Genomic DNA, 13457 nt, shown 5'->3' with positions numbered 1-13457 from the left:
TGACCAGCTGGCCGAGCTAGGCTGAGCTACCCCGCTGCTGACCATGTACAGTTGAGGCTTAGAGGAGACCCCTAGATACTACAACCTGTGGGCTGCAGGTCACCTAAACAAAGCCACTTCTAGGGACCAAAGATGGCCCAGCTGCTGTCATAGTACAAGGTGCCTGGCAGGTTCTGAGGCCCATGGGTACCACCTGGCAGCTTGGCCAGCACTACGGAGAAGGCAATCTCCTTCTCAGACTCAGCCGGTCAGGCTAGAGGCCTGGTCTCAGACTGCCCCCCACCACCCCATCCCCACAGGTGTTTGGCCTCGGAAACAAGACCTACGAGCACTTTAATGCCATGGGCAAGTACGTGGACAAGCGGCTGGAGCAGCTGGGAGCAAGGCGCATCTTTGAGCTGGGGTTGGGAGATGATGACGGGAAGTGAGTGCCCTCGACCCTAGCCCCGTGCATTCTCCCCTTTGTCCTTGCCCCATCCATCCCCCCAGCCTCTCAGGTCCTAGAAGGGAGTTGGCTATAGGACATGACAGGGTGTATAAAGGCATCACTGTCAACTTGCTGAAACCCAGTGACACAATCAACAAGAAGGAGCATACGGCCTGCCCACAGCCTTTGCCAAGTGACCCATTTTGCTTTCTGGTGTCTTCTCCCAGCCTGCCCGGCCCACACAGAAACCTTCCATGGTTGGCATAGACACTCTTCTAGATCCCTCCAGATGCCTTGGTTTCTCACCACTGGGCAGACCAGAGTGCAATGAGCCCTAGGGCTCTGGTGGAGGGCGAGGGAGAGGGGCCAAGCAGGCTGGAAGGCCATCCCGGTGCCCCGGCTGTGGGCATACGAAGCCAGTCCCTCACCGGCTCCTGCTGCTGTAGCCTGGCTCACCCAGGCCCGGCTCACTCTCTCCTCTCCCCAGCTTGGAGGAGGATTTCATCACATGGCGAGAGCAGTTCTGGCCGGCCGTGTGCGAGCACTTTGGGGTGGAAGCCACTGGAGAGGAGTCTAGGTGAGCGTGTGCCCTGCACTCTGGGTGGGAGGCCTGTGGGTGAGCGAGTGTCTGAGGGAAGCCAGCCCAGGGGGCAGCCTGGCTGGTGGGGTGGGGATGTGATGAGGAAAGACAGTGGCAAAAGCTGTCACAGAATTGACAGGGGCACGGACGGGTGTCAGGTCCCAGGCTAAGGAGCTTGGGCTTTACCTGAAAATGACAAGGAGAGAAGAATCGCCTTGAAGCATGCTTCCTAACCCGAATCCCCAGGCCTGCCCAACTTTCTTCTGGGCTCTTACTCCAGACTGCCCTAAGCTCGTTCCATCTCCTGGCTCTCTCCCACCTCCCTGATCGTCGTGTGTCTGCTGTGGGTCCTCTCCTGCCTCGGTTTTCATGTCTGGATTCTGGGGTCTCACCCCTCCAGCCTGCATCGTCTTCTCTACACCCTAACTCCCTGAGGGCAGCCTTCCTCCTCTCTTGGGAAGAAAAAAACCTTTCTACAGCCTCCTAGCCCTACCCAGCACCCGGCCTCACCTTTGGTCTCCCCTTTCCAGCATTCGCCAGTATGAGCTTGTGGTCCACACAGACATGGACATAGCCAAGGTGTACATGGGAGAGATAGGCCGCCTGAAGAGCTATGAGAACCAGAAACCGTAAGTAGAGTGAGCCTGCTGGAGGCCAGCCCTTGGTGTGCCTGTGTCTCAGGCAGCTGGGGCTGGCAAGCAGCTGGCAGTCCCCTGTGTATACCCCCGGGATCTTTCCTCCCAGACCCCAATGCATGGAGCCTCCTTATCGCCACCTTTGCCCAGGGATGGGTGGGAGGGGCCCCTATATCGCCATCTCTGTGCACAGGAGGGCACGGGGCCCAGGGCAGAGGGAGTTCCTAGGAGAGAGCAGGGTCCTCAGGGCCCCACCCTTTGTCCAGGTGTTACTCTCCAGCCAAAGGCACAGCCTTTGGGAGACTGGCATTTGCTCAGTTTGTTCATTTGCCTTGATGCTTTGCTTTGTACGTATCCTGGGCAGAGACTGCATACCTGTTCCTGCACGTGGACATGACTTAGGCTTTGGGACTAGGTTGATCTTTGGCAAAAGATTCCCTTAAAATCTACTGCAGTATTTGGAGTTTTTGTCCAAAAATATTGTGTTCCTCTCCTGCCTTGCTACCTGCTGGGCATTGCCCAGACTGGCCTGTGGGTGCCAACCCCAGGACAGTCCTGGCACCAGCACCACTGAGACTCGCAGCTACCAGCCCTGCTGCAGTCAGCCTTGCTGTAGCCCTGGCACAGCAGAAAACGCCAGCATTTCTGTGATTTACAGAGCAAAGGTTCTTTCTTGTTCCTGTTATAGCCTAGTGCCTGTGGGGTGGCAGTGGAGGCTATGCTCCACAAAGTCATTCAGGGACTCAGGCACCTTCCATCTTGTGGCTCCATCCTCTGGGGCCTGGTCCTTCGCATCCAGCGCAGCAGTGGGGAGAGAGGATGGAGGAGCTTATAGATATTTTAGGGGCCAGCTTCCGGCTCCATATCTGTAGTAGAGACCTCGCTCTGCCCACTTTGTAGGGTTGAGAGCCCTTCTGTAATTGTGATGTTTCTGTGTGGCCCTTGGAGGCCCAGAGGACCCCAGGCCAACCTCTCAGATATCCTGTGTTTTGTGGAGGCCGAAGTGTCCCTTGAGGATAGGGAGATTCAGACAAAGACCCAGCCGGTCACTGAGCTTCTCTTCTCCCCACCCAGTCCCTTTGATGCCAAGAATCCATTCTTGGCTACAGTTACTACCAACCGGAAGCTGAACCAGGGGACTGAGCGGCACCTCATGCACTTGGAATTAGACATCTCAGATTCCAAAATCAGGTACCTGCTGCCATCACCACCTCCTCCAGCCTTCTCTCTGGGCCTCCTGATCCGGTCAGAGCTGGCCAGCCCCTCAACCCCCTGCTCCTGAGCCTCAGTTCTCTTTCTAGGTATGAGTCCGGGGACCACGTTGCTGTTTACCCAGCCAATGACTCCACCCTCGTCAACCAGCTTGGTGAGATCCTGGGTGCCGACCTGAATGTCATTATGTCCCTGAACAATCTCGATGGTGAGTCCGGGTATCAAGGTCACCCACCTCTCCCCTCTGGGCCTGAGATGGCTGCCAGCCTCCGCCTCTTGCTGTGAGCTCCTCTGCACTTCCACTGGCCACCACCTGGGGCCCAGCTCCTGTCCCTGCTCACTTCTGTCCTTCGCGACCTCAGCTTGCCTGTTTCTTCTCAACAGTTCCAGAACCAGCCCGAGAGGCACAGCAGAAAAGGGGGCAGGTTCATATCAGAACCTGTCGTGCCAGGAGTGGGTGCCCCGTGGGTGTGGATGGGAGTGCACGTGCGTTGTGTGCATGTGTGTGCACCCATGTGGGTCTGGTTCACTCTGTAAGGGGCATGGCCTTTGTGCCAGCAGAGGCAGGATCTTGCTGGGGAAGGCCATGGCACTCACTCACCCACCCAGGAGAGTCAGAGCCCCTCTGGGCGGCCTTATGCCTGCCCGAGAGCTCTTCAGAGTGAGGGTTGCAGGCAGCAGTCTCCCCCAGGCAGTGTAGCTTCAAATAAGATTCCCACACCCCTGTCCTGGTGGTACAAGGCCAGAGCCTCGTTTCTGGGCTGGCACAAGAGGGCTCCGGGGTGTTAGGAACACCCTGCTTCTTGATCTGAGTGCTGGGTACAAGGCGTCTGTTTGCGAAACGCCATCATCCGCTGTCTACATATAATGTCGTATATTTATTTATATAGAGAAAATAGACTCCAAAAACTAAACCAACCCCTTAGCACTGAGCCTCGTCTTGGGCCAGGCCCTCCATGCATTCTCAGCAGCCCTCAACAGTTCTGCAGCAGGTTGCTTGTCATCAGAACAAACGGACCCCCGGGGGAGTGCCTTGTCCACAGTCACCCACCTGTGTGGAGCTCGTTCTTGGCCCTGCTCCCCGCCATGCTCTGTGCTTTACTCCCTGTCCCGCCTCCGCTCTGCTCCCTGCTGTAGTCTGATTGGGGTGGAGGTGGGGTGTCAGTAAGGCCCTCTTGTTGACTGTTAGGAGTGGGAGCACCCGAGCACTTGTGTGGCTGAACCATGTAAAGAGGAGGACAGTGGGGTTGGGCTGGTGAGGGCTGGGCTGACAGGGAGCCCCCACAGTGGTTAGGCCCGCCCACAGGCCGGCAGGCAGGACACAGACTAGGTCCAGCCTAAAGCTTAAGGCCTGGCCAAAGCCTGATGCCTGGTCCCAGGGCCAAGGAAGCGCCAGCCCTGCTTCCAGTGCCGGCAGGGCCTGCCTTCCTGTAGAGCACCCCCACACCCCTGGGTGGTCGCCACATACCCCAAATCTTGCCTTTCACCCCCACCCCGCAGAGGAGTCCAACAAGAAACACCCCTTCCCCTGCCCCACCTCCTACCGCACGGCCCTCACCTACTACCTGGATATCACCAACCCGCCCCGCACCAACGTCCTCTATGAGCTGGCCCAGTACGCCTCAGAGCCCAGTGAGCAGGAACAACTGCGCAAGATGGCCTCCTCCTCGGGCGAGGGCAAGGTATACCTGCCGCCCCCGTCCCACCTCCAGACTGTCATCATCCCCCACCCAGAATCTCCTAGGTCGGTGTGGGAATTTCTGGTGCACAACCTGCAGGGTGATGAAGAAATTGCCAAGGAAGAGAAAGGGGGAAGCCAGCACATGAGCACCTGGGGGCGGGGGGAGGAGCGGTTAGGACTGGGGCCCGGCCTGGCTTCCTGCTTGCTTTCCCAGAACCCCCTGCTCACCTTCCACCCAGCCATTCTCCAAGCTCCTTAGGCCCCAGCTTCAGCCTGTCCCATTGCAAACGTCCCCTCCCTTCCTTCACCCTCCCATTTCTCACAGGCATGTGTTGTTTCTTCCCAGGAGCTGTACCTGAGCTGGGTGGTGGAGGCCCGGAGGCATATTCTGGCGATCCTGCAGGACTACCCATCCCTGCGGCCCCCCATCGACCACCTGTGTGAGCTGCTGCCTCGGCTCCAGGCCCGCTACTACTCCATTGCCTCATCCTCCAAGGTGGGGGCGGTTGCCAGCTCTGCCCAGGAGGCCCAGTCTGACTCCCAGGACTAGAGGCCTGTGTCTTCATCAGGGCTGGACTGGGAGACTGCTAACTCCTCTCCAGCCCTGGTGCTGACAGCCAATCAGGAAAGCTGTTTGGAGAGGGGCCTTTGAGGTTAGGCACCGGGAACAGTGTGGAGACGCCTGAGGGACCAGCTATGTGACTAGGCTGGGTGTGACAGGCTGGACTGCCTGGGAGTGGGAAGGGGCCTATGCATGCTGAGGAAGGGAGGCTGCTCTTCACTCACGCCTGTCGCCCCCCAGGTCCACCCCAACTCCGTGCACATCTGTGCCGTGGCTGTGGAGTACGAGACCAAGTCTGGCCGAGTCAACAAGGGCGTGGCCACCAGCTGGCTGAGGGCCAAGGAGCCTGTTGAGGAGAACGGCCACCGGCCTCTGGTGCCCATGTTCGTGCGCAAGTCCCAGTTCCGCCTGCCCTTCAAGGCCACCACGCCTGTTATCATGGTGGGCCCTGGCACTGGCATTGCCCCCTTCATAGGCTTCATCCAGGAGCGGGCCTGGCTGAAGCAGCAGGGTGAGTGCATGGCCCAGGCAGGAGGGGCGCGGGGACAGAGCGTGGGTCCCACACTCATCTGGCCACTGCTGCCCCAGGTAAGGATGTCGGGGAGACGCTGCTCTACTACGGCTGCCGCCGGTCTGATGAAGACTACCTGTACCGCGAGGAGCTGGCCCAGTTCCACAAGGATGGCGCCCTCACCCAGCTCAATGTGGCCTTCTCCCGGGAGCAGGCCCACAAGGTGAGGCGGTGGGCAGGCCTTGCTGGGGCAGGAGGGTGGGGCCAGGCCCCTCCCTCACTAGCCTGGCCCCTTGCCTGCAGGTCTATGTGCAGCACTTACTGAAGAGAGACAAGGAACACCTGTGGAAGCTGATCCACAAAGGCGGTGCCCACATCTACGTCTGTGGGTGAGTGAGGGGGGAGAGTGTGAAGGAGGCTAGGCCCTGCCTCCTCCCAGGGGTGGCCCCTTTCCCAGCCCCCAGTGTCACCTCCTTCCTGCCCCCAGGGATGCTCGGAACATGGCGAGGGACGTGCAGAACACCTTCTATGACATTGTGGCCGAGCTTGGGGACATGGAGCACGCCCAGGCTGTGGACTACATCAAGAAGCTGATGACCAAAGGCCGCTACTCCCTGGACGTGTGGAGCTAGGGGCTGGTAGCCCCCTTCTGGCCCTGTCCCCAGACCCCCGTAGACTTTCCCTAGTGTAATCACTTCCACTACTTCCCACCAGTCTCCTGGTGGTTTCCACTTGGCCCTGGAGGCAGGCTCAGTGACAAAAGACTCCTCCTAGACCAAGATGTGCCCTCCTCAGCCCTCCAGGCTGGGCCAGTCAGCCTTCACCAGCGGCCCACCTTCACCAGGCAACTCCCCCCATGGTGCGTGACCAAGGGTGGGCAGCCCCGTACCTTGTGAACGCCTCAGGCCCTCAGTGGCTGAGACAGAAGGGGCCCTTCTCTCGGCTGAGCTGGGGCCTGGCCCCTCACATGATTTTCGGTGAGTGTAAATAATTTTAAATAATCTCTGACCCTTGGAATAAAGTTCTGTTTTCTGTATTTGCCTGAGACTGTTTGAGCGGGGTGGCGGGGGCCTCCATCTGGATCTACTTAACTCAGATCACAAAGACCAGGAGTTTCACCTGTGCCGCGGTGGCACAGAGAGCTGGCCAAGCCCCGCTTACTCTCAGAACAAGCACCTCAAGCCACCTCTGTGCCACCTTCCTTTATTGATACCTCTGGCCTTCAGCTCCCTGTGAGGGCTGGGGCACAAACCCAGGTCTTCCTCTCCAGGGTAGCCTTCAGGGCCCACAGAGCCCACAAAACCCAGGGGAGAGCGAATGAGACCCTCCTACACGAGGGGCACCTCCCACCCCTTAGACAACCCGTAATGAAGCAACCCCTTAGGGCCAGGAGCTGCTGCAGGAGACATGCTGGCTGCAGGGGAAGGCCCAGCCTCATTCTTTCTTGCTCCCATGCCACTGACTGTGGAACTTCTGGTGCACGACCCGCAGGGTGGTGAAGAAATTGCCGAGGAAGAGGAGGAGGAAGGGGAGGCCGCACATGAGCACCTGGGGAGAGGGGAGGAGTGGGTTAGGACTGGGGCCTGGTCTGGCCTGGCCTCCCCGCTTGCTTTCTCAGAAGTCCCTGCTCACCTGCCACTCCTTGCACTGAGGGTCCCGGGCCAGGTTAAACAGGGTCAGTGCGTTAAAAAGCTGCCAGAACTGGGGGGAGGAGGGGCGTTAGTCTGTAGAACCCAGTCCGTGCACCAGCTGAATGCCAGCTCAGGGGATGGACAGGCACATGGGCGGGGACACACAGATGCCACTTACATGTCCAAAGAAAAGAAAGGGCAGCAGGAAGGTGAGGCCCCGCCACATCCAGGATTGGAAGCCCTCTGGGGGGAGAAAGCGTCAGGGCCCAAAACCACCGAGAAGTAAGGACGATGAGATGCCACGTGGGAGCAAAGGGAAGTTCCTACCTTCCCAGCTCCCCGCCACGGTTCCAGGCCAACTCACCAACAGTGAGGTCCATGGTATGCCTCTCGCCCAGGGCCCGCAGGCGGTACAGGCAGCCACTCTGGTAGTAATACTGCAGGAACTGCACGAAGCCTGCACGGCGCGAGGCGTTAGGAACCACCTGGAACCTGAAGTTCTGCCCCTGCCCCTGCCCCTGCCCCTGCCCCTGCCCGCAGGCGAGTCCAGAGCTGAGCTGGGACTCTGCAACACTCACTCTGGTACATGGAGAAGGACAGGAATTGGTTCCGGAACCTCTGGTACATGAGGCCATCGGGCCTGAGGCAGAACATAGAGACGTGTGTGAGGAGCTCGGGAGCCGCTCTCTCCCCGCCCCGCTCCTGCCTTGCCTGCTAGCGGCCGCTCACTCACCATGTCAGCATGACTCCCGACAGGAACGTAGACACGTAGTGATGGAAAACCCACCAGCCTTTGATCCTGGATCAGGAAGCTACTGTCACTCCTTGGGGACGGGGAGTGGGGCTGAAGGGGGAAGGACACACTGCCCCGCCTAGTTCCTGCCTCACAGAGGGCCTCTGGCACTCCCTCCCCCTGCATTTTCTAGGGTAGCTCCAGGGACGCCCCCCGTACCCCAGAAGGAGCTGGCGGGTCTGGCTCTGCCCTCGCTCACCGGGAGCCGTTGTTGATCAGAATGCTCTCTCTGATGGTCAGGGTGCAGTAATACCAGACCAGCAGGAAGTTGAAGGCAGCATCTGTCACCCTGGGGACAGGGTACAGAGGGTTGGCACCAGAGAGCCTCGAGAAGGCACAGGGTGTAGCCCCGAGCTGGGACACCCACCTGGAGTTGAGGAGGAAGCGGCAGGTGAAGGAGATGAGGATAAGGATGATGGTGAGGTAGAGCTTAAACTTCTCGTACTCGTCCTTGTAGGCAAACCTGAGGGTGGGCAGACTCGTGGGACAGGCTGGATGCCGGGGGCCTGCCCTCCCATCCACTTGAGGAGGGACATTCCTGCTCCAGGCACGCTTTGGTGGTTGCCATGGAGGCAGCATGGAAGGCAGCCCCTGGACCCCACAGCTCAGCCCCCAGAAAGCAGAGTGTAATGGACTCAGGCGGGGTGGGGAGTGGAAACGAGACCCAGCCCATGATAACAAATTACTTAGCCTGCTTGCTAAGGAGTGTCACGTTGACGTTACCCAGGACCAGACTCAGGTACAACCTAGGGGAGAAGGAGATTGGGTGAGGTGAGGCCCAGACTGGCAGAGAAGCCTAAGCTAGAGCCCCCTGATGGGCCCAGCCAGATCTGAGTCATCTCTCCCATGGTCTTGGCTTAGGGCCCTGACCTTGGTGGGAGCGGAAGACCAACTCCTTGGAAAAAACATGTCCAGCCTTTCTCCCTGCCTGCTCCAAATTGTGATCCAGGGTGAACCAAGCTCCCTCTCTCCTTCCTCTTCCCTGGAGCTCCCCCACCTCAGGGCCTAGCTCTCCCAACCCCTGGAAGCTGTTCCCATACCCCGATGGCCCCAGTGGGCCCAGGCAGTGGGCTCCTCATCTGTGGGAGACCACCATCTACCACCTGCCCCACAGCTCCTTGCCACCTCCACTCCAGGAACCTTCAGCCCTGAGTCCACTTCAGTGAGCCACACCCATGGTCATGCCCCGAGCCTCCTCCCAACCCAGAACGCAGCCCCTCGGAATCTGGGAGCTCTGCTGGCATTCTGACCCCGAATACCCAGCTGCCCAGCCCACTTCCTCCCCACATGGACCCTTCCCCTCACTGAGGCATCCTGATTCTGATCTCCTTTCCCAAGCCAGCTGAGTCCCCAAAGCCCTCTTTCGCTTCAACTATTTTCTCAATGATTCCCTCACTCCCAGCCTCCTTGCACGTTTGTCACGTACTGCCCAGCCAGAGAAACCTCTGATGAGAGGAAAGCCACAGTAACACTTATTACCCAATACATGGGCTCTTGCTCACTCAAGCCACAGAGAACTAAGGTTCAGACGGCTGGAAGACTTGCTCAAGGCTGTGGAGATTATGGGGCAGGGCTGGGACTCAAACCTTGACCAGCAAGGGGCCAAAGCCTGTGCCACCCCCACACACAGTGCCAGCCTCCAGCCTCTACTGCCAAGCCACCCAGCCCCCTGGCTCACTCCCTGTAGTGGCCTCTTCAAAGCTGTTCCATTCTCTCTCCCAAACCTTCCATCCTGTCTGCAACTGCCAGCCTCACCTGCAATGTCACAGAGAAAGTAGAGCCTGGTGACAGGCATCTTCCTCTGCCTGCCACCTCTCCCTCTATGCAACTCTGTACCACCTCCTGCCTCAGGTGTGCCCATGCCCGGCCCTCCCCACACCCCCAGAGATTTCCCTCCATCACCCAAAAGACTTTTCTGAGACGCTCCCCTCTTCTGGCCCTTTCCTCTCCACAAGAAGTATGCTCAAGTCTTTCCTATCTAAAAACAGAGTGACACATACACCCTCATGCTTCCAAGAGAGCTGCCTTGACTTGGCTGCCTCCACCTCCTCAGCTCCTTGGTTCTCCCCAGTATCAACTCCCACCTGCACCCACGGAATGGTTCTCTCCAAGGTCGCCGATGACCTCCGGAAACACTTCCATCCCTTATTAGATGTAACCTCCCTGGGCCATCTGACATGAGGCTACGGACCACTCTTCCCTGCTTTCTGGAACATGCTGTCTCCCAGTGGTCTTGCTGCCTGCATAGGGCAGCTTCTGAGTCTCCTCTGCTGGATTTTTTTTGCTCAGCCCAGGGCTCTGCTGTCCCTTTGTCCATCCTCCTCAGTGACTGCAGCTCATCTTTGTAAAGGCACCTCACCACTCCCCCTTGCCTCCTGGGCAAATGCGTGCTCTGCAGCCCCCCACCCCCTACCTCCCACCTGAGCTCTGGCCACTTTGAGTCACTTCTGGTTTTGCTCCCTGCCTTCGTTCCCTTCCTTCCCGGGTCTTCCTGGCTAACTCTTCAGTATCCTTCAAGGTCAGCTCAGGCACCACCTACTGCAGGAAACATTCTCTGGCCTCCCAGGCTGGGTAGATGCTCCCACCATTCCCTATACCTGCCCACAAAGCACCTGTCTCTGTGCACTGTCTCTCCTGAGGTGGGACTGGGCCTGACTATTCAGCCCAGATTGGTCCGGGGAGCAACTGCTGACTAAATGGCCTAGAAGAGGACACACCCAGCATTAGGCCTCTCCCAGCGTGGCTGTGAACTGAGCTGGGGGGCACCCTTACCCGTTCTTCTTGGGCAGATAGGCTTCCATGTCAAAGAAGAGCCCTTGGCGCTCTTTGATCTGGTTCTCGAGCTCCTGCACAGCCTCCTCGGCCCCTGACGGGAGGGAGGGTTTGCATCTGCAGGTGGAGCCACAGAAGTCACTTTGGGTCAGAGCAGGCAGGTCCCAGGTATTGAGCCAAATGCCTGCTAGGTGGAGGGGCAAACGAGGCCCCGAGAGGGAAGAAGCCTTGCCCAGGGACAGTCCATGAGTCAGAGCCAGCTTTCCCACCCCACCAGGTCAGCCACCCCATCCCCAGCCCGAGGTGTCGTGTCAGGAGAGGTCCTAACTTCCTCAGGACAAGGGCCAGCTCCTGGAGCCGCTTCTTCTGCCGACTGATGGAGCTGGTACAATTGTTCTGCAGCTTGATCAACTCCTCCAGCTTCAGGCGGTACAGCCGGTGGGCCTCCTGGGGGCCAGAAGAAGGGAAGGCTCAGGCTCACTGAGGGCTGCTGAGCCAGAGCCGGCTGGGCAGGGGCGGGGCACAAGCTCTCCCAGGCTCCTTGGGACAGTCTCCATAGAAAGGAGGTGGGACTTGTTGTGCCTCCCCCACATCTCCCTGAGGTTGCTGTCTCCCCAAGGCAGGCAGGGAGCTGGGGTCTCTTCCTGTAAGCCCAGAGGCCCCACAGCATCCCTCCTCAGCAACCACTAGCAAATGCTAGTTCCTTGAAGGTTTTCTTCATCTCGGCCCATCTACTAGTTGTTCTGACCCCTATTCAAGGGCTGTCTGCCCTGGGTCTGGACTCTAGGCCCACAGATACCCCCATCTACCCGACCTGCAAGTACAGGAGAAGTTAGCGTTACCCAAGATGACTTCTGCTCAGACATTTCCAACACCTTCCTCCCAAGTCAAAGGTCATCAGGTTTCTGCCCTGGGACCTCCTAATAGGCCAGTCCCCTCTACCCCTCCCCATCACCTTTGGCCCAAGGCTTCCCAGAGCACTTTGCCCTTGTTGGTGAGTCTTGGAAGGAGCAACCTGGAGGCTGGGCAAGGGCAGTATGAGGAAAGCCTGGCAGGGGCTGAGGGCCAGGCTGGGGATGTCTGTTCAGGACTTGGAGATGAGCGCTGCAGAGACAGACCTGGCTGGGCCCAGGGGCAATTAGGCTTCATCGAAGACAGGAAGTTTAATGCAATCCAGGAGGGGCAAATGCCTAACCAAGTCACCTGCTGGCCTCAGCTCTACCCTCTCTGGGCCTGGGCCTTGTTTCCCCTGCTCAGGAGGGGCCACCACAGCCATTTAGACCTGAATCTGCTCCAACCCCTTATGCCCCTGCGCAGTCTACTATCTCCACCTCTGCGGACCCTGGGCCACCAGCCTCTCCTGCCTGGACAAGGCCAGCAGCCTCGTCCTCCTAGCCTCCCTACTCAACAGCCACAGTGGCTCATACAAGCCAGACCTGGATGAGTCCTCCCGTGGCTGCCCGCTGATCTCGGGCCCAGAGCCCCCTGGATGGCCTGGCCCGCCCACTTCTCCCCTCTCTTAAAGGGACGCACGTGGGACTGTCGGGTCTCCTCCATCCCTTCTCAAGGCCTTCCTGGGCGCTGTTCCCTATACCTAGGAAACTTCCATTCGTGTCAGGGCCCGGGCCGGGAGGCTGCCGAGGACGGGGACCGCGCTGTCGCCGCTGCGGTCCGCCCCGAGTGGGCGCCGGAGGCACGCCTGCTAAGTGACTGAACCAAGGCTGGGCCAGCCGGCTCTGACTCAGGCGGCCGCTCTCCTGGGAGGGGACGGGGTGGCGGGGCCCTCGGGCCGCCCGGCACAGCCCGGTCCCGCCCGACCCGGCCGCATCGCCAGTGGTGCCGCCGCCAAGCACTCAGCTGAGGCCGTCAGGAGGGTCCGGCCAGGGACACGGGGTCCCGAGGCTCCCCCGGGGTCCCCGGGGCGAGACGCCGGGGCCCCTGACCTCTGGCCCCACGTTCCCCGATGCCTGACCCCGGTGCCCGACCCCTGACCTCGAGCCAGAGAGACGTGGCTTGAAGCCAACGGGCTCCCGCGGCGGCGCCCACCTGGATGCTCTGGAAGTCCTGCTGCAGAGTCTCCCAGTCCTGCAGGCAGCTGTCCAGCGGGCCTGGGGGCGGAGGCTGCATGGCTGCCGGGCCGCGGGCCCCACGAGCCGCGCGTAGAGGACAGCGCCGCAACCCCGGCGGGACCGAGGCGCCTCCGCCACCTCAGCCGCCGCCCCCGTCCGCTTCCGGGCTCGCGCCGCCGCGGCCACCAATGGGAAACGGGCCTGGGGCGGCGAGGCTCTGGCCCCGCCCCTCGCGCTCGCCAATCCGGGCCGTGGGCGGGGCCGGGGCGGGGCCACGTGCGCCTGGGCCGCTCAGCCCGCGCGGGGTCCCGGATGGCGGTCTCCCTGGGCTGGACGCCTCAGGCGGTGCCAGGCGCGTGGAGCAGCCTGCAGGGCCCCGGCCATTGTGCTGGGGAGTGACCAGAGCCCAGAGAGGTGACACCTGCCTCGGACACTTTCGTCCTTGGCCTCGTCTCTCAGCCTGGATTTTTATAGCGGCCTCCTTGTGCGGCTCCCTGCGCCAGGCGCACCTCCTCCTGTCCCTTCCCACAGCCACCAGACTGTCCTCCCTAAATCACACAGCTAATCCCCATCATGTCCAGTGG

At 60.1% G+C, this 13457-nt stretch overlaps 2 protein-coding genes across 16 annotated transcripts in view; one reads left to right on the top strand and one right to left on the bottom strand.

The window, feature by feature from the left end:
* Positions 1-6644, top strand: part of LOC100658233 (NADPH--cytochrome P450 reductase) — a 90365-nt gene extending 83721 nt beyond the window's left edge. For all 13 annotated transcript variants that reach the window (XM_010596241.3, XM_010596240.3, XM_003416597.4 and 10 more), the window contains 11 exons: positions 300-424; positions 915-1004; positions 1538-1636; positions 2717-2833; positions 2944-3062; positions 4355-4536; positions 4882-5031; positions 5338-5608; positions 5686-5831; positions 5912-5997; positions 6096-6644. In XM_010596241.3, the coding sequence (XP_010594543.1) occupies positions 300-424; positions 915-1004; positions 1538-1636; positions 2717-2833; positions 2944-3062; positions 4355-4536; positions 4882-5031; positions 5338-5608; positions 5686-5831; positions 5912-5997; positions 6096-6240 (1530 nt within the window). In that variant the 3' untranslated portion in view covers positions 6241-6644. The remainder of the gene's footprint in view (positions 1-299; positions 425-914; positions 1005-1537; positions 1637-2716; positions 2834-2943; positions 3063-4354; positions 4537-4881; positions 5032-5337; positions 5609-5685; positions 5832-5911; positions 5998-6095) is intronic.
* A 150-nt stretch (positions 6645-6794) lies between these two features.
* Positions 6795-12992, bottom strand: TMEM120A (transmembrane protein 120A). Of its 3 annotated transcripts, XM_003416595.4 has the most exons (12): positions 12851-12986; positions 11133-11251; positions 10805-10921; positions 8719-8778; positions 8400-8495; positions 8232-8321; positions 7973-8038; positions 7818-7879; positions 7604-7696; positions 7418-7482; positions 7241-7309; positions 6844-7156 (listed from the first exon to the last, which is right to left on the bottom strand). In XM_003416595.4, the coding sequence occupies exons 1-12, from the start codon at positions 12929-12931 to the stop codon at positions 7043-7045; spliced, it is 1032 nt and encodes a 343-aa protein (XP_003416643.1). In that variant the 5' UTR covers positions 12932-12986; the 3' UTR covers positions 6844-7042. The 3 variants fall into 3 exon arrangements, with proteins under 3 accessions (XP_010594541.1, XP_023411652.1, XP_003416643.1); XM_010596239.3 differs by lacking the exons at positions 7241-7309; positions 7418-7482 and having other exon boundaries at positions 6795-7156; positions 12851-12988; XM_023555884.2 differs by lacking the exons at positions 7241-7309; positions 7418-7482; positions 8400-8495 and having other exon boundaries at positions 6795-7156; positions 8232-8399; positions 12851-12992.
* Positions 12993-13457: the final 465 nt, after the last annotated feature.

Source organism: Loxodonta africana, chromosome 12 (assembly GCF_030014295.1).
Source record: "Loxodonta africana isolate mLoxAfr1 chromosome 12, mLoxAfr1.hap2, whole genome shotgun sequence".
In the NCBI taxonomy this organism is placed as follows: Eukaryota; Metazoa; Chordata; class Mammalia; order Proboscidea; family Elephantidae; genus Loxodonta; species Loxodonta africana.
Note: the sequence above shows the minus strand (reverse complement) of the source record. Positions and strands in the feature narration are given on the sequence as shown.

Bases quoted from the DNA above. Each gene is read 5' to 3' on its own strand.
- TMEM120A (XM_010596239.3), bottom strand. From the start codon at position 12,931: ATGCAGCCTCCGCCCCCAGGCCCGCTGGACAGCTGCCTGCAGGACTGG. The intron at 11,252-12,850 runs GTGGGCGCCGCC...TCTGGCCCCCAG, and splicing joins AGGACTTCCAGAGCATCCAG to GAGGCCCACCGGCTGTACCG. The intron at 7,157-7,603 runs GTGAGTTGGCCT...CCCTCTCCCCAG, and splicing joins TACCATGGACCTCACTGTTG to GTGCTCATGTGCGGCCTCCC.